The sequence below is a fragment of the Petromyzon marinus genome, chromosome 19, assembly GCF_048934315.1.
Source record: "Petromyzon marinus isolate PM22_M1 ecotype Great Lakes invasive population chromosome 19, UKy_Petmar_22M1.pri1.0, whole genome shotgun sequence".
NCBI lineage: Eukaryota > Metazoa > Chordata > Hyperoartia > Petromyzontiformes > Petromyzontidae > Petromyzon > Petromyzon marinus.
The window spans coordinates 1,870,594-1,890,642 of NC_133685.1; the positions used below are offsets into that span (position 1 = coordinate 1,870,594).

The following is a 20,049-nucleotide window of genomic DNA, read 5'->3' on the forward strand; positions in this document are numbered from 1 at the left end:
ACACTGACGTTAGGCTTTGTCGATGTAACACCGGTGTTAGAAGCAGGAGTTGGTTTTGGCACAGTCTCTGTGACACCAACGTTAGGCTTTGCCGATGTAGCACCGGTGTTAGAACCAGGAGTTGGTATTGGCACAGTCACTGTGACACCGACATTAGGCTTTGCCGATGTAGCACTGGTGTTAGAAACGGGAGTTGGTATTGGCACAGTCTCTGTGACAACGACGTTAGGCTTTGCCGATGTAGCTCCGGTGTTAGAACCAGGAGTTGGTATTGGCACAGTCTCTGTGACACCGACGTTAGGCTTTGCCGATGTAGCCCCGGTGTTAGAAACGGGAGTTGGTATTGGCACAGTCTCTGTGACACCGATGTTAGGCTTTGCTGATGTAGCACCGGTGTTAGAAACGGGAGTTGGTATTGGCACAGTCTCTGTGACACCTACGTTAGGCTTTGCCGATGTAGCACTGGTGTTAGAAATGGGAGTTGGTATTGGCACAGTCTCTGTGACACCGACGTTAGGCTTTGCCGATGTAGCACCGGTGATAGAAATGGGAGTTGGTATTGGCACAGTCTCTGTGACACCGACGTTCGGCTTTGCCGATGTAGCACCGGTGTTAGAACCAGGAGTTGGTATTGGCACAGTCTCTGTGACACCGACGTTAGGCTTTGCCGATGTAGCACTGGTGTGCGAACCAGGAGTTGGTATTGGCACAGTCTCTGTGACACCGACGTTAGGCTTTGCCGATGTAGCACTGGTGTTAGAAACGGGAGTTGGTATTGGCACAGTCTCTGTGACACCGACGTTAGGCTTTGGCGATGTAGCTCCGGTGTTAGAACCAGGAGTTGGTATTGGCACAGTCTCTGTGACACCGACGTTAGGCTTTGCCGATGTAGCCCCGGTGTTAGAAACGGGAGTTGGTATTGGCACAGTCTCTGTGACACCGATGTTGGGCTTTGCTGATGTAGCACCGGTGTTAGAAACGGGAGTTGGTATTGGCACAGTCTCTGTGACACCTACGTTAGGCTTTCCCGATGTAGCACTGGTGTTAGAAATGGGAGTTGGTATTGGCACAGTCTCTGTGACACCGACGTTAGGCTTTGCCGATGTAGCACCGGTGATAGAAACGGGAGTTGGTATTGGCACAGTCTCTGTGACACCTACGTTCGGCTTTGCCGATGTAGCTCCGGTGTTAGAACCAGGAGTTGGTATTGGCACAGTCTCTGTGACACTGACGTTAGGCTTTGCTGATGTAGCACCGGTGTTAGAACCAGGAGTTGGTGTTGGCACAGTCTCTGTGACACCGAAGTTAGGCTTTGCTGATGTAGCACCGATGTTAGAACCGGGAGTTGGTATTGGCACAGTCTCTGTGACACCGACGTTAGGCTTTGCCGATGTAGCCCCGGTGTCAGAACCAGGAGTTGGTGTTGGCACAGTCTCTGTAACAGTGAATTTAGGCTTTGCTGATGTAGCACCGATGTTAGAACCGGGAGTTGGTTTTGGCACAGTCTCTGTGACACCGACGTTAGGCTTTGCCGATGTAGCATCGGTGTTAGAACCACGAGTTGGTATTGGCACAGTCTCTGTGACACCGACGTTAGGCTTTGCCGATGTAGCACCGGTGTTAGAACCAGAAGTCGGTGTTGGCACAGTCTCTGTGACACCGACGTTAGGCTTTGCCGACGTCGCACCGGTGTTAGAAACGGGAGATGGTATTGGCACAGTCTCTGTGACACCGACGTTAGGCTTTGCCGATGTAACACCGGTGTTAGAAACGGGAGTTGGTATTGGCACAGTCTCTGTGACACCGACGTTAGGCTTTGCCGATGTAGCACCGGTGTTAGAAACGGGAGTTGGTATTGGCACAGTCTCTGTGACACCTATGTTAGGCTTTGCCGATGTAGCACTGGTGTTAGAAACGGGAGTTGGTATTGGCACAGTCTCTGTGACACCGACGTTAGGCTTTGCCGATGTAGCACCGGTGATAGAAACGGGAGTTGGTATTGGCACAGTCTCTGTGACACCGACGTTCGGCTTTGCCGATGTAGCTCCGGTGTTAGAACCAGGAGTTGGTATTGGCACAGTCTCTGTGACACTGACGTTAGGCTTTGCTGATGTAGCACCGGTGTTAGAACCAGGAGTTGGTGTTGGCACAGTCTCTGTGACACTGAAGTTAGGCTTTGCTGATGTAGCACCGATGTTAGAACCGGGAGTTGGTTTTGGCACAGTCTCTGTGACACCGACATTAGGCTTTGCCGATGTAGCATCGGTGTTAGAACCACGAGTTGGTATTGGCACAGTCTCTGTGACACCGACGTTAGTCTTGGCCGATGTAGCACCGGTGTTATAAACGGGAGTTGGTATTGGCACAGTCACTGTGACACCGATGTTAGGCTTTGCCGATGTAGCTCTGGTGTTAGAAACGGGAGTTGGTATTGGCACAGTCACTGTGACACTGACGTAAGGCTTTGCTGATGTAGCACCGGTGTTAGAAACGGGAGATGGTATTGGCACTGTCTCTGTGACACCGACGTTAGGCTTTGCCGATGTAACACCGGTGTTAGAAACGGGAGTTGGTATTGGCACAGTCTCTGTGACACCGATGTTAGGCTTTGCCGATGTAGCACCGGTGATAGAAACGGGAGTTGGTATTGGCACAGTCTCTGTGACACCGACGTTAGGCTTTGCCGATGTAGCTCCGGTGTTAGAACCAGGAGTTGGTATTGGCACAACTGGTGTGGCATCGACATTAGGCATTACAGCAGTAGCAATAGTAGCCGTGGTAGTGTTAGAAACTGGAGTTGGTATTGGCACAATCTCCGTGACACCGACGTTAGGCTTTGCCAGTGTAGCACTGGTGTCAGAAACTGGAGTTGCTTTTGGCACAGACTCTGTGTCATTGTTGCTGGGTTGTGTTATGTTCGACACTGTAATGGAGGTGACAGTGGTTGCGACTGTGGTACCCGCAGTGCTGGGGCCTGATGTTCGCGTCGGGGGACGAGTTGTCATCTGCGTAGCTGTAAAAAACAAAGCACGTTGTTTAGAGTTGGAAGCAAGACGCGCACGCGGAAACAACGGAGAGAACTTTGAAAAAACGGGATGAGGCGACGCAGCCTAGAATTGGAGGACAACGTCTTCTCAGCCTTGTCCGTTGAATAATGGCGAGTACGGTGTTAGCGCAATTCCTGCACGCCGAGGCATGTCGCGGGCGTGCTGTCACAGGCATTTGTCCATCCACTGCTGGATGAATGCCTCCCCCATACTCTGCCACGCTGGTCATTGCAGGTTGGTGAAGGGCGCGCGGTGGTCGCGCACCGGTTCCGATATCGCTCGCCACTGACGGTACCCATGGTTGAGAATTGAACTCAGGTCGTTGGGTTCAGAATGACTCAGAGGCGCCGAGGAATGATAGACAAGCGGGAAGGCAACCGTGGGATGATCCAGCACCAACAATTGCCCAAGCTCTGCAGTCCTCTCTATGTTAAACGCGTTATCGGCCAATGACGAATGTTTACATGTGGGAGGAAATCGGAGAACCCCTGGAGAAAGCCGACACGTGCGGGGGAGAAACACTGTACTCTTTGGTTCTATTGGGTAAAGTCACGTAGGTGAAAATAAAATAACAAAAAATCACGACGTTTCGGCCACAACACAAGCGGCCTTCATCAGGTGAAGGGACGAGACTGTCTGGAGGACAGCGCTTTGTCAAGGGGTACCTCTGCGGATGTGTATACTTTAACTTAGCTATTTCAATGAGCCATTTCAATGCTAAATTATATGCTAATTCCTTTGTCAAGGCGCGTGGTCTTTTTCTTCTCACACAGCTTAAAGGTCGTGATCTAAGCGTGGCTTCTTCCACTCCAGCGCTGTCCTCCAGACAGTCTCGTCCCTTCACCTGATGAAGGCCGCTTGTGTTGTGGCCGAAACGTCGTGATTTTTTGTTATTTTATTTTCACCTACGTGACTTTACCCAATAGAACCAAAGAGTATGGATCCTAGCAGTCACGAAAGCTTTAAATCTAGAATAGAAACACTGTATCCCATATATACGGAATGGGTCTAATCCACATTTTTGCTGTACTGCCGTCTGGCTGCTCGAGGCTCGCGGGAAGGGAGTTTCACCCAGCCTCACTGCCTCCACAGTGCAGGATTACAGGCCACGTGCATAGCCACCTCCTTGGCACAGATTCATCATCATCATCAGTCATGATCAATCCACTGCTGGATGAAGGCTTCTCCAAGCCACCGCCATCCCCCACGACCACGCGACGCTAACTTCCACCATGAATACGAATTTCCCATTTTACTGCACGCAGGGGTAACGTGGAAACTCACTGCAAAACTCCTCATCACTGTTGTCTCCACAGTCGTTAGACCCATTGCAGACAGCTGACAGTGGAGCACACGCCCCGTTGTCACACTGGAAGGAGTCGGCTGGACAGCAGCGGGCCTCATCCGAGCCGTCTGGGCAATCCGCGTCTCCGTCACAGCGGTAGAGAGATGGGATGCACTGGCCTCCTCCGCAGCTGAACTCTCCAATCGCACAGCCTGTCCGGAAAAAAAAAGGTGTTAGCTTGAGTACCTACATCCAGATGAATTTCTGTCAGGCTTGGTAGCACCCACAGTCATAAGTGAGGAAGATAGAGTCCCTGAATTTCAGATTAATTTGAAAATATAGAAATTGGGCCTTGACATAAAACATCAGATGATCCAGAATGTTTGTTTTGGATTAATCCCAAAATGTGATGTGACGTCACTTCAATGACATCCCCTCTACGCTATTACTGCTTCAAATTCAGTCCCTTATCGTTTCTTTTGAAAAATCATTAAAATATTAAACATTGCATTAAAAGTTATAGTTTTTCTGAGTAAACATGTGTAAAAAAAAGTTCAACTGAATAACTAACACTCATCACCATGTAAATATATGTGTATATTGACATGTCTAAGATAATCTATAATAATCTAATATAACCCTCTAATTAGCTATGAATAAACTGTTTCACCATGTAAATTTATATAAAGTCATATTAATGGAACTCACGTAAGTGACTGTGATCATTTATTCTATAATATCTTCAAATACATTGACCTCTAGGTATCACTTCCTGCCACTGCTAACTCCCTTGTGGGCACACACTGATGACATCACACCACCTATTTAGGGCCCAACACTGGAGAACATTTTCACAATTCTGGCAACTGCCTGATGCTGCAGTTTGTAACTATCAGCGAAATGCGATGCCTAATTATAAAATGTTGTGCATGCCCTACAATACAGCAGTGTTCTGAAGCAGTAATAAATTGGCACATTTGCTCACGTGACAATTTTATTAATCACAATATTGATGGTGAAAGTCTACTATGTGTTAAATTGATGACGTGCATGTTTGTAACAACGTATAGAGGCAGATGTTGACAACTCACTGCAGTTCTGCTCGTCGCTGTAGTCTCCACAGTCGTCAGCTCCATCACACACGAACGAGGGGGAGGTGCAGGTCCCGTTGCCGCACTGGAAGGAGTCGGGTGGACAATCGGTGCAGGGGCCCTCGTCCGAGCCGTCTGGGCAATCCGCGTCTCCGTCACAGCGGTAGAGAGATGGGATGCACTGGCCTCCTCCGCAGCTGAACTCCCCAATCGCACAGCCTGTCCAGAAAAAGTGGTAGCTAAAGTAACCAACATACAGATGAATTTCTGTCCTATTTGGCAGCACCTACAGTCAAAATTCAGAAAGATAGAGTCGCTGAATTTCAGAATTATTTGAAAATATAGAAATTGGGCCAAGACACAAAACATCAGATGATCCAGAATGTTTGTTTTGGATTAATCCCAAAATGTGATGTGACGTCACTTCCATGACATCCCCTCTACGCTATTACTGCTTCAAATTCAGTCCCTTGTCGTTTCTTTTGAAAAATCATTAAAATATTAAACATTGCATTCAAAGTTATAGCTTTTCTGAGTAAACTTGTGCAAAAAAAGTTCAACTGAATAACTAACACTCATCACCATGTAAATATATATATCTGTATATTAACATGTCTAAGATAATCTATAATAATCTAACATAACCCTCTAGTATAACTAATTATCCATGAATAAACTGTTTCACCATGTAAATATATATGAAGTCATATTATTGGAACTCACGTAAGTGATTGTGATCATTTATTCTATAATATCTTCAAATACATTGACCTCTAGGTATCACTTCCTGCCACTGCTTGCTCCCTTGTGGGCACACACTGATGACATCACACCACCTATTTAGGGCCCAACACTGGAGGACATTTTCACAATTCTGGCAACTGCCTGATGCTGCAGTTTGTAACTATCAGCGAAATGCGATGCCTAATTGTTAAATGTTGTGCATGCCCTACAATAAAGCAGTGTCCTGAAGCAGTTATAAATTGGCACATTTGTTCACGTGACAATTTTATTAATCACAATATTGATGGTGAAAGTCTACTATGTGTTAAATCGATGACATGCATGTTTGTAACAATGTATAGAGGCAGATGTTGACAACTCACTGCAGTTCTGCTCGTCGCTGTAGTCTCCACAGTCATCAGCTCCATCACACACGAACGAGGGGGAGGTGCAGGCCCCGTTGCCGCACTGGAAGGAGTCGGGTGGACAATCGGTGCAGCGGCCCTCGTCCGAGCCGTCTGGGCAATCCGCGTCTCCGTCACAGCGGTAGAGAGATGGGATGCACTGGCCTCCTCCGCAGCTGAACTCTCCAATCGCACAGCCTGTCCAGAAAAAAAAGGTGTTAGCTTGAGTACCTACATCCAGATGAATTTGTCAGGCTTGGGAGCACCCACAGTCATCAGTGAGAAAGATAGAGTCCCTGAATTTCAGATTAATTTGAAAATATAGAAATTGGGCCTAGACACAAAACATCAGATGATCCAGAATGTTTGTTTTGGATTAATCCCAAAATGTGATGTGACGTCACTTCCATGACAACCCCTCTATGCTATTACTGCTTCAAATTCAGTCCCTTGTCGATTATTTTGAAAAATCATTAAAATATTAAACATTACATTAAAAGTTATAGTTTTTCTGAGTAAACATGTGTAAAAAAAGTTCAACTGAATAACTAACACTAATCACCATGAAAATATGTATGTGTATATTGACATGTCTAAGATAATCTATAATAATCTAACATAACCCTCTAGGATAACTAATTAGCTATGAATAAACTGTTTCACCATGTAAATTTATATAAAGTCATATTAATGGAACTCACGTAAGTGATTGTGATCATTTATTCTACATCTTCAAATACATTGATCCCTAGGTATCACTTCCTGCCACTGCTTGCTCCCTTGTGGGCACACACTGATGACATCACACCACCTATTTAGGGCCCAACACTGGAGGACATTTTCACAATTCTGGCAACTGCCTGATGCTGCAGTTTGTAACTATCAGCGAAATGCGATGCCTAATTATAAAATGTTGTGCATGCCCTACAACACAGCATTGTGCTGAAGCAGTAATAAATTGGCACATTTGTTCACGTGACAATTTTATTAATCACAATATTGATGGTGAAAGTCTACAATGTGTTAAATTGATGACGTGCATGTTTGTAACAACGTATAGAGGCAGATGTTGACAACTCACTGCAGTTCTGCTCGTCGCTGTAGTCTCCACAGTCGTCAGCTCCATCGCACACGAACGAGGGGGAGGTGCAGGCCCCGTTGCCGCACTGGAAGGAGTCGGGTGGACAATCGGTGCAGCGGCCCTCGTCCGAGCCGTCTGGGCAATCCGCGTCTCCGTCACAGCGGTAGAGAGATGGGATGCACTGGCCTCCTCCGCAGCTGAACTCTCCAATCGCACAGCCTGTCCAGAAAAAAAGGTGTTAGCTTGAGTACCTACATCCAGATGAATTTTTATCAGGCTTGGTAGCACCCACAGTCATAAGTGAGAAAGATAGAGTCCCTGAATTTCAGATTCATTTGAAAATATAGAAATTGGGCCAAGACACAAAACATCCGATGATCCAGAATGTTTTGTTTTGGATTAATCCTAAAATGCGATGTCGCAAAGTGACGTCACATCCATGACATCCCCTCTCCGCTATTACTGCTTCAAATTCAGTCCCTTGTCGTTTCTTTTGAAAAATCATTAAAATATTAAACATTGCATTAAAAGTTATAGTGTTTCTGAATAAACTTGTGCAGAAAAAAGTTCAACTGAATAACTAACACTCATCACCATGTAAATATATATATATATCTGTATATTAACATGTCTAAGATAATCTATAATAATCTAACATAACCCTCTAGTATAACTAATTAGCTATGAATAAACTGTTTCACCATGTAAATATATATGAAGTCATTATTGGAACTCACGTAAGTGATTGTGATCATTTATTCTATAATATCTTCAAATACATTGACCTCTAGGTATCACTTCCTGCCACTGCTTGCTCCCTTGTGGGCACACACTGATGACATCACACCACCTATTTAGGGCCCAACACTGGAGGACATTTTCACAATTCTGGCAACTGCCTGATGCTGCAGTTTGTAATTATCAGCGAAATGCGATGCCTAATTGTTAAATGTTGTGCATGCCCTACAATAAAGCAGTGTCCTGAAGCAGTTATAAATTGGCACATTTGTTCACGTGACAATTTTATTAATCACAATATTGATGGTGAAAGTCTACTATGTGTTAAATCGATGACATGCATGTTTGTAACAATGTATAGAGGCAGATGTTGACAACTCACTGCAGTTCTGCTCGTCGCTGTAGTCTCCACAGTCATCAGCTCCATCACACACGAACGAGGGGGAGGTGCAGGCCCCGTTGCCGCACTGGAAGGAGTCGGGTGGACAATCGGTGCAGCGGCCCTCGTCCGAGCCGTCTGGGCAATCCGCGTCTCCGTCACAGCGGTAGAGAGATGGGATGCACTGGCCTCCTCCGCAGCTGAACTCTCCAATCGCACAGCCTGTCCAGAAAAAAAAGGTGTTAGCTTGAGTACCTACATACAGATGAATTTGTCAGGCTTGGGAGCACCCACAGTCATCAGTGAGAAAGATAGAGTCCCTGAATTTCAGATTAATTTGAAAATATAGAAATTGGGCCTAGACACAAAACATCAGATGATCCAGAATGTTTGTTTTGGATTAATCCCAAAATGTGATGTGACGTCACTTCCATGACAACCCCTCTATGCTATTACTGCTTCAAATTCAGTCCCTTGTCGATTATTTTGAAAAATCATTAAAATATTAAACATTACATTAAAAGTTATAGTTTTTCTGAGTAAACATGTGCAAAAAAAGTTCAACTGAATAACTAACACTAATCACCATGAAAATATGTATGTGTATATTGACATGTCTAAGATAATCTATAATAATCTAACATAACCCTCTAGGATAACTAATTAGCTATGAATAAACTGTTTCACCATGTAAATTTATATAAAGTCATATTAATGGAACTCACGTAAGTGATTGTGATCATTTATTCTACATCTTCAAATACATTGACCCCTAGGTATCACTTCCTGCCACTGCTTGCTCCCTTGTGGGCACACACTGATGACATCACACCACCTATTTAGGGCCCAACACTGGAGGACATTTTCACAATTCTGGCAACTGCCTGATGCTGCAGTTTGTAACTATCAGCGAAATGCGATGCCTAATTATAAAATGTTGTGCATGCCCTACAACACAGCAGTGTGCTGAAGCAGTAATAAATTGTCACATTTGTTCACGTGACAATTTTATTCATCACAATATTGATGGTGGAAGTCTACTATGTGTTAAATTGATGACGTGCATGTTTGTAACAACGTATAGAGGCAGATGTTGACAACTCACTGCAGTTCTGTTCGTCGCTGTAGTCTCCACAGTCGTCAGCTCCATCGCACACGAACGAGGGGGAGGTGCAGGCCCCGTTGCCGCACTGGAAGGAGTCAGGTGGACAATCGGTGCAGCGGCCCTCGTCCGAGCCGTCTGGGCAGTCCGCGTCTCCGTCACAGCGGTAGAGAGATGGGATGCACTGGCCTCCTCCGCAGCTGAACTCCCCAATCGCACAGCCTGTCCAGAAAAAGTGGTAGCTAAAGTAACCAACGTACAGATGAATTTCTGTCCTATTTGGCAGCACCCACAGTCAAAATTCAAAAAGATAGAGTCCCTGAATTTCAGATTAATTTGAAAATATAGAAATTGGGCCTAGACACAAAATATCACATGATCCAGAATGTTTGTTTTGGATTAATCCCAAATTACGTGATGTTGCAAAAAGTAACGTCACTTCCATGACATCCCCACCACGCTGTTACAGCTCCAAATGCAGTCACTTTTCGTCTCTTTTGATAAATCATAGACATATTGAACATTGCATTAAAGTTATGTTTTTTTTCTGATTAAACTTATGTAAAAAGGTTAAACTCACAAACTATTACTAACACTGATCACCACGTATATATAAATGTATATATTTACGTATCTAACATAACATATAATAATCAAAAATAACCCTCTATAATAACTAATTAGCTCTGACTAACCTGTTTCACAATTTAAATCGTCATATTAAGACACGTCGCAAAAGTGAATGTGATCTAACATTTAACAATTTATTTGAGTATATTAAAACCTCTAGGTATCACTTCCTGCCACTTCCTGCTTCCTTGTGGGCACACACTGATGACATCACACCACCTATTTTTGGCCCAACACTGGAGGACGTTTTCACAATTCTGACAACTGCCTGATGATGCAGTTTGTAACTATCAGAGAAACGTGGTGCCTAATGGCACAATATAATAGATTGCTCTATTACACACTGGTGTGCTGAAAAAGAAATACATTGCCACATTTGTTTACATGATGATTTTATTTATCACAATATTGGTTCACGAAGGTCTACTGTCTGTTCAATTGATAAGATGTATATTTGTAACAACATAAAGAGGCAGATGTTGACAACTCACTGCAGTTCTGCTCGTCGCTGTAGTCTCCACAGTCGTCAGCTCCATCGCACACGAACGAGGGGGAGGTGCAGGCCCCGTTGCCGCACTGGAAGGAGGCAGGTGGACAATCGGTGCAGCGGCCCTCATCCGAGCCGTCTGGGCAGTCCGCGTCTCCGTCACAGCGGTAGAGAGATGGGATGCACTGGCCTCCTCCGCAGCTGAACTCTCCAATCGCACAGCCTGTCCAGGAAAAAAAGGTGTTAGCTTGAGTACCTACATCCAGATGAATTTCTGTCAGGCTTGGTAGCACCCACAGTCATCAGTGAGAAAGATAGAGTCCCTGAATTTCAGATTAATTTGAAAATATAGAAATTGGGCCAAGACACTAAACATCACATGATCCAGAATGTTTGTTTTGGATTAATCCCAAAATGTGATGTCGCAAAAGTGACGTCACATCCAAGACATCCCCTCTCCGCTATTACTGCTCCAAATGCAGTCACTTGTCGTCTCTTTTGAAAAATCATTAAAATATTAAACATTGTATTAAAAGTTATAGTTTTTCCGAGTAAACTTGTGCAAAAAAAAGTTCAACTGAATAACTAACACTCATCACCATGTAAATATATATCTGTATATTAACATGTCTAAGATAATCTATAATAATCTAACATAACCCTCTAGTATAACTAATTAGCTATGAATAAACTGTTTCACCATGTAAATATATATGAAGTCATATTATTGGAACTCACGTAAGTGTTCTGCCTCACGGCAAGTGTCTTGCCTCACGGCAGATGTGGGGCGTGTGTACACAGGAATTTCCTGTTTTTGAAATAGGGAGTGGTCACGTGACCAGGAAGTTGCGATTTTAGATTTCCGCTGAACCACGCGGGCGTCGGCCATTAAAAACATAATTCAAGATGGCGGCACACATCGCAGCTCCGTGAAGACAGCTGCAGCCACCGTTGTGGGACTTTGGGAAGCATTGTAAGTTCGTTTGTGTTCTTATGATACTGGCAATGTTGCTATAATATTAGAAGGACCTTTATAATGCTGTTATAACGCTAGAACCTTTATAATGCTGTTAAATTGTTACGATGTATGTGGGGCCTAGTGGACAATAAAGCTTGCAGCTTGCCTTGTGATTTACCTGTAATCGAGTAAGTAGATTCAAACTTGAAATAACAACATGTCTCATTCATAAGACAACGTTATGATGCTGTGGTGTTTATTCATTGTGTTGGTTTTTCTGGGTATTAACAGATGCTGTATCTGTGCTGTTTTCTTACCAGTTTTACCTCTCTCTACCGTACAATTTCAATAAATGACGTTCGGAGGCAGATGTTCACCCTGGCTCTGAGGGTTTATTGGAAACGCGAGGTTATCTACTCAGCTAGCTCTGCAAAGCAACGCAGAGCGAGGCCGAGATAATTGTGATCATTTATTCTATAATATCTTCAAATACATTGACCTCTAGGTATCACTTCCTGCCACTGCTTGCTCCCTTGTGGGCACACACTGATTACATCACACCACCTATTTAGGGCCCAACACTGGAGGACATTTTCACAATTCTGGCAACTGCCTGATGCTGCAGTTTGTAACTATCAGTGAAATGCGATGCCTAATTGTTAAATGTTGTGCATGCCCTACAATAAAGCAGTGTGCTGAAGCAGTAATAAATTGGCACATTTGTTCACGTGACAATTTTATTAATCACAATATTGATGGTGAAAGTCTACTATGTGTTAAATTGATGACGTGCATGTTTGTAACAATGTATAGAGGCAGATGTTGACAACTCACTGCAGTTCTGCTCGTCGCTGTAGTCTCCACAGTCGTCAGCTCCATCGCACACGAACGAGGGGGAGGTGCAGGCCCCGTTGCCACACTGGAAGGAGTCGGGTGGACAATCGGTGCAGGGGCCCTCGTCCGAGCCGTCTGGGCAGTCCGCGTCTCCGTCACAGCGGTAGAGAGATGGGATGCACTGGCCTCCTCCGCAGCTGAACTCTCCAATCGCACAGCCTGTCCAGAAAAAAAAGGTGTTAGCTTGAGTACCTACATCCAGATGAATTTTTGTCAGGCTTGGTAGCACCCACAGTCATCAGTGAGAAAGATAGAGTCCCTGAATTTCAGATTAATTTGAAAATATAGAAATTGGGCCTAGACACAAAACATCACATGATCCAGAATGTTTGTTTTGGATTAATCCCAAAATGTGATGTGACGTCACTTCCATGACAACCCCTCTACGCTATTACTGCTTCAAATTCAGTCCCTTGTCGTTTCTTTTGAAAAATCATTAAAATATTAAACATTGCTTTAAAAGTTATAGTTTTTCTGAGTAAACATGTGTAAAAAAGTTCAACTGAATAACTAACACTCATCACCATGTAAATATGTATGTGTATATTGACATGTCTAAGATAATCTATAATAATCTAACATAACCCTCTAGGATAACTAATTAGCTATGAATAAACTGTTTCACCATGTAAATGTATGTAAAGTCATTAATGGAACTCACGTAAGTGATTGTGATCATTTATTCTATAATATCTTCAAATACATTGACCTCTAGGTATCACTTCCTGCCACTGCTTGCTCCCTTGTGGCCACACACTGATGACATCACACCACCTATTTAGGGCCCAACACTGGAGGACATTTTCACAATTCTGGCAACTGCCTGATGCTGCAGTTTGTAACTATCAGCGAAATGCGATGCCTAATTGTTAAATGTTGTGCATGCCCTACAACACAGCAGTGTGCTGAAGCAGTTATAAATTGGCACATTTGTTCACGTGACAATTATATTCATCACAATATTGATGGTGAAAGTCTACTATGTGTTAAATTGATGACATGCATGTATGTAACAACGTATAGAGACAGATGTTGACAACTAACTGCAATTCTGCTCGTCACTGTAGTCTCCACAGTCGTCAGCTCCATCACACACGAACGAGGGGGAGGTGCAGGCCCCGTTGCCGCACTGGAAGGAGTCGGGTGGACAATCGGTGCAGCGGCCCTCGTCCGAGCCGTCTGGGCAATCCGCGTCTCCGTCACAGCGGTAGAGAGATGGGATGCACTGGCCTCCTCCGCAGCTGAACTCCCCAATCACACAGCCTGTCCACAAAAATGTGTTAGCTTGAGTACCTACATACAGATTAATTTCTGTCAGGCTTGGCAACACCCACAGGTATCACTAAGAATGATCATGAGTCCCTGAATTTCAGATTAATTTGAAAATATAGAAATTGGGCCTAGACACAAAACATCAGATGATCCAGAATGTTTGAATTGGATTAATCCCAAAATGTGATGTGACGTCACTTCCATGACAACCCCTCTACAATATTACTGCTTCAAATTCAGTCCCTTGTCGTTTCTTTTGAAAAATCATTAAAATATTAAACATTGCATTAAAAGTTATAGTTTTTCTGAGTAAACATGTGTAAAAAGAGTTCAACTGAATAACTAAAACTCATCACCATGTAAATATGTATGTGTATATTGACATGTCTAAGATAATCTATAATAATCTAACATAACCCTCTAGGATAACTAATTAGCTATGAATAAACTGTTTCACCATGTACATTTATATAAAGTCATATTAATGGAACTCACGTAAGTGATTGTGATCATTTATTCTATAATATCTTCAAATACATTGACCTCTAGGTATCACTTCCTGCCACTGCTTGCTCCCTTGTGGGCACACACTGATGACATCACACCACCTATTTAGGGCCCAACACTGGAGGACATTTTCACAATTCTGGCAACTGCCTGATGCTGCAGTTTGTAACTATCAGCGAAATGCGATGCCTAATTATAAAATGTTGTGCATGCCCTACAACACAGCAGTGTGCTGAAGCAGTAATAAATTGGCACATTTGTTCACGTGACAATTTTATTAATCACAATATTGATGGTGAAAGTCTACTATGTGTTAAATTGATGACGTGCATGTTTGTAACAACGTATAGAGGCAGATGTTGACAACTCACTGCAGTTCTGCTCGTCGCTGTAGTCTCCACAGTCGTCAGCTCCATCGCACACGAACGAGGGGGAGGTGCAGGCCCCGTTGCCACACTGGAAGGAGTCGGGTGGACAATCGGTGCAGCGGCCCTCGTCCGAGCCGTCTGGGCAGTCCGCGTCTCCGTCACAGCGGTAGAGAGATGGGATGCACTGGCCTCCTCCGCAGCTGAACTCTCCAATCGCACAGCCTGTCCAGAAAAAAAAGGTGTTAGCTTGAGTACCTACATCCAGATGATTTTTTGTCAGGCTTGGTAGCACCCACAGTCATCAGTGAGAAAGATAGAGTCCCTGAATTTCAGATTAATTTGAAAATATAGAAATTGGGCCTAGACACAAAACATCAGATGATCCAGAATGTTTGTTTTGGATTAATCCCAAAATGTGATGTGACGTCACTTCCATGACAACCCCTGTACGCTATTACTGCTTCAAATTCAGTCCCTTGTCGTTTCTTTTGAAAAATCATTAAAATATTAAACATTGCATTAAAAGTTATAGTTTTTCTGAGTAAACATGTGTAAAAAAAGTTCAACTGAATAACTAACACTCATCACCATGTAAATATGTATGTGTATATTGACATGTCTAAGATAATCTATAATAATCTAACATAACCCTCTAGGATAACTAATTAGCTATGAATAAACTGTTTCGCCATGTACATTTATATAAAGTCATATTAATGGAACTCACGTAAGGGATTGCGATCATTTATTCTATAATATCTTCAAATACATTGACCTCTAGGTATCACTTCCTGCCACTGCTTGCTCCCTTGTGGGCACACACTGATGACATCACACCACCTATTTAGGGCCCAACACTGGAGGACATTTTCACAATTCTGGCAACTGCCTGATGCTGCAGTTTGTAACTATCAGCGAAATGCGATGCCTAATTATAAAATGTTGTGCATGCCCTACAACACAGCAGTGTGCTGAAGCAGTAATAAATTGGCACATTTGTTCACGTGACAATTTTATTAATCACAATATTGATGGTGAAAGTCTACTATGTGTTAAATTGATGACGTGCATGTTTGTAACAACGTATAGAGGCAGATGTTGACAACTTACTGCAGTTCTGCTCGTCGCTGTAGTCTCCACAGTCGTCAGCTCCATCGCACACGAACGAGGGGGAGGTGCAGGCCCCGTTGCCGCACTGGAAGGAGTCGGGTGGACAATCGGTGCAGTGGTCCTCGTCCGAGCCGTCTGGGCAATCCACGTCTCCATCACAGCGGTAGAGAGATGGGATGCACTGGCCTCCTCCGCAGCTGAACTCTCCAATCGCACAGCCTGTCCAGAAAAAAAAGGTGTTAGCTTGAGTACCTACATCCAGATGAATTTTTGTCAGGCTTGGTAGCACCCACAGTCATCAGTGAGAAAGATAGAGTCTCTGAATTTCAGATTCATTTGAAAATATAGAAATTGGGCCTAGACACAAAACATCCGATGATCCAGAATGTTTTGTTTTGGATTAATCCCAAAATGCGATGTCGCAAAGTGACGTCACATCCATGACATCACCTCTCTGCTATTACTGCTTCAAATTCAGTCCCTTGTCGTTTCTTTTGAAAAATCATTAAAATATTAAACATTGCATTAAAAGTCATAGTGTTTCTGAATAAACTTGTGCAGAAAAAAGTTCAACTGAATAACTAACACTCATCACCATGTAAATATATATCTGTATATTAACATGTCTAAGATAATCTATAATAATCTAACATAACCCTCTAGTATAACTAATTAGCTATGAATAAACTGTTTCACCACGTAAATATATATGAAGTCATTATTGGAACTCACGTAAGTGATTGTGATCATTTATTCTATAATATCTTCAAATACATTGACCTCTAGGTATCACTTCCTGCCACTGCTTGCTCCCTTGTGGGCACACACTGATGACATCACACCACCTATTTAGGGCCCAACACTGGAGGACATTTTCACAATTCTGGCAACTGCCTGATGCTGCAGTTTGTAACTATCAGCGAAATGCGATGCCTAATTGTTAAATGTTGTGCATGCCCTACAATAAAGCAGTGTGCTGAAGCAGTTATAAATTGGCACATTTGTTCACGTGACAATTTTATTAATCACAATATTGATGGTGAAAGTCTACTATGTGTTAAATCGATGACATGCATGTTTGTAACAATGTATAGAGGCAGATGTTGACAACTCACTGCAGTTCTGCTCGTCGCTGTAGTCTCCACAGTCGTCAGCTCCATCGCACACGAACGAGGGGGAGGTGCAGGCCCCGTTGCCGCACTGGAAGGAGTCGGGTGGACAATCGGTGCAGCGGCCCTCATCCGAGCCGTCTGGGCAGTCCGCGTCTCCGTCACAGCGGTAGAGAGATGGGATGCACTGGCCTCCTCCGCAGCTGAACTCTCCAATCGCACAGCCTGTCCAGAAAAAAAAGGTGTTAGCTTGAGTACCTACATCCAGATGAATTTCTGTCAGGCTTGGTAGCACCCACAGTCATCAGTGAGAAAGATAGAGTCCCTGTATTTCAGATTCATTTGAAAATATAGAAATTGGGCCTAGACACAAAACATCAGATGATCCAGAATGCTTGTTTTGGATTAATCCCAAAATGTGATGTGACGTCACTTCCATGACAACCCCTCTACGCTATTACAGCTTCAAATTCAGTCCCTTGTCGTTTCTTTTGAAAAATCATTAAAATATTAAACATTACATTAAAAGTTATAGTTTTTCAGAGTAAACATGTGTAAAAAAAGTTCAACTGAATAACTAACACTAATCACCATGTAAATATGTATGTGTATATTGACATGTCTAAGATAATCTATAATAATCTAACATAACCCTCTAGGACAGTGGTTCTTAACCTGGGTTCGATCGAACCCCAGGGGTTCGGTGAGTCGATCTCAGGGGTTCGGCAGAGCCCCCGCCACGGAGGTCCGGACACACTTGAATTATTGTGTAAATTTGTGATGACACACACGGCCCGCTTGGCCATCACTGGCTGCAGATGATCATGCTACACTGCTTGGCCAATCAGCGCTGCGGGGAATTTAGTGTGTACTCAGTAGTCAACGTGTGACTGTTGTTGTCGTACGTCGTGTGATTTCTTTAATATTTTATCCATACTAACTATGTCGGGCAAAAGAAGAAAGTGGTCGGACGAATATGTACAACATGGATTCTCATGTATCACGGAACGTGATGGGAGTGAGCGTCCTATCTGCATGATTTGCAACGCCAAGTTGAGCAACTCTAGTCTTGCACCGGCAAAACTAAAGGAACACTTCTTGAAGCTGAATGGAGACGGGGAATACAAGAACACAACACTTGCTGAATTCAGGGTGAAGAGAGCCAGATTCGATGAAAGGGCCACTCTGCCTGCTCTTGGATTTGTACCTGTTAACAAACCGATCCTAACAGCATCGTACGAAGTTGCTTACCTGATCGCAAAGCAGGGCAAGCCACACACCATTGGTGAAACACTTGTGAAACCAGCTGCATTAAAGATGGCGAATCTGATACTCGGAACAGCGGCCGAAGGTAAATTATCCCAAATTCCCCTTTCAAATGACACCGTCAGTGACAGAATAGAAGACATGAGTAAAGACATCTTGGCTCAAGTAGTCGCGGATCTGATTTCAAGCCCGGCAAAATTCAGCCTTCAACTCGACGAAACCACAGACGTTTCTGATCTAAGCCAACTTGCTGTTTTTGTACGCTATGTGAAAGACGACATGATAAAAGAAGAGTTTTTATTTTGTAAGCCTCTTACAACAACAATGAAGGCAGCCGATGTGAAGAAGCTTGTGGATGACTTCTTCAGAGACAACAATCTTTCATGGGATATGGTTTCTGCAGTTTGTACGGACGGAGCTCCAGTCATGCTGGGAAGAAAGTCTGGTTTTGGTGCGCTAGTAAAGGCCGATGCACCACACATCATTGTGACGCATTGTATTCTGCACAGGCATGCGTTGGCAACAAAAACCTTACCTCCAAAAATGACAGAAGTATTAAAAACTGTGGTGGAATGTGTGAACTATGTGCGAAAAAGTGCTCTGAGGCACCGCATCTTCAGTGAGCTGTGTAAAGAAATGGGCTCTGAATTTGAGGTACTTCTGCTCCATTCTAATATTCGGTGGTTATCCCGGGGACAGGTGCTGAATCGTGTTTTTGCCATGCGTGTGGAATTAGCCCTGTTTTTGCAAGAGCACCAACACTGCCATGCAGATTGCTTCAAAAATCCTGAGTTCATTCTCATTTTAGCGTACATGGCTGATATATTCGCAGCTCTCAATCATCTCAATCAGCAGATGCAGGGTGGTGGAGTCAATATCATGGAAGCGGAAGAACACCTGAAGGCTTTTCAAAAAAAGCTACCGTTATGGAAACGACGAACAGAGAACAATAACTTCGCAAACCTCCCGCTTCTGGACGACTGTGCAAGTAAGATCGAAGATGTGTCTGGAATCGGAGATATTTCTGTATCCACGGAACTGAAGCAAACAATTGCCACGCACTTAGATGAGCTTGCAAAGTCTCTCGACGGATATTTCCCTACAAGAGAGTCATATCCAGCATGGGTGAGACAGCCGTTCACGTTTGCTGTTGAAACAGCAGATGTCAATGATGAATTCCTCGACGAAATCATTGAAATTCAGCAGAGCCAGGTTCAACAGCAACTCTTCAGAACAACAACGCTCTCAACGTTTTGGTGTCGACAAATGAACAAGTATCCAGTTATTGCTAAGAAAGCCCTGGATTTTTTTATACCATTTGTTACAACATATCTTTGTGAGCAATCCTTTTCGAGGATGCTGGACATAAAAACGAAGAAAAGGAACAGACTTTGCTGTGAAAATGACATGAGAGTGGCACTTGCCAAGGTGAAGCCACGCATATCTGAACTGATCTCTCAAAGGCAACAGCAGAAGTCACATTGGTTTCCAGGTATGTAATTTGTTGTGAGTTTATGCATTGTGTTGGTTTTATTCTTTGAACAAGGTAATGTTCATGCACGGCTCATTTTGTGTACCAGTAAAAAACATATCTACGT

At 43.7% G+C, this 20,049-nt stretch overlaps 1 protein-coding gene and 1 long non-coding RNA gene across 2 annotated transcripts in view; both read right to left on the reverse strand.

The window, feature by feature from the left end:
- Positions 1-7,488, reverse strand: part of LOC142925112 (uncharacterized) — a 57,957-nt gene extending 50,469 nt beyond the window's left edge. The window contains exons 1-5 of the mRNA XM_076067980.1: positions 7,479-7,488; positions 6,530-6,748; positions 5,476-5,642; positions 4,332-4,578; positions 2,960-3,013 (exon numbers count right to left, since the gene is read on the reverse strand). Of these exons, the coding sequence (XP_075924095.1) occupies positions 2,960-3,013; positions 4,332-4,578; positions 5,476-5,642; positions 6,530-6,748; positions 7,479-7,488 (697 nt within the window). The remainder of the gene's footprint in view (positions 1-2,959; positions 3,014-4,331; positions 4,579-5,475; positions 5,643-6,529; positions 6,749-7,478) is intronic.
- Positions 7,489-7,636: 148 nt separating this feature from the next.
- LOC142925131 (uncharacterized) lies at positions 7,637-17,168 on the reverse strand. Its single transcript, XR_012942220.1, has 3 exons — positions 13,864-17,168; positions 9,854-12,978; positions 7,637-8,970 (listed from the first exon to the last, which is right to left on the reverse strand). It is a non-coding gene; the product is annotated as an uncharacterized LOC142925131 (long non-coding RNA).
- Between the last annotated feature and the right edge of the window lie 2,881 nt (positions 17,169-20,049).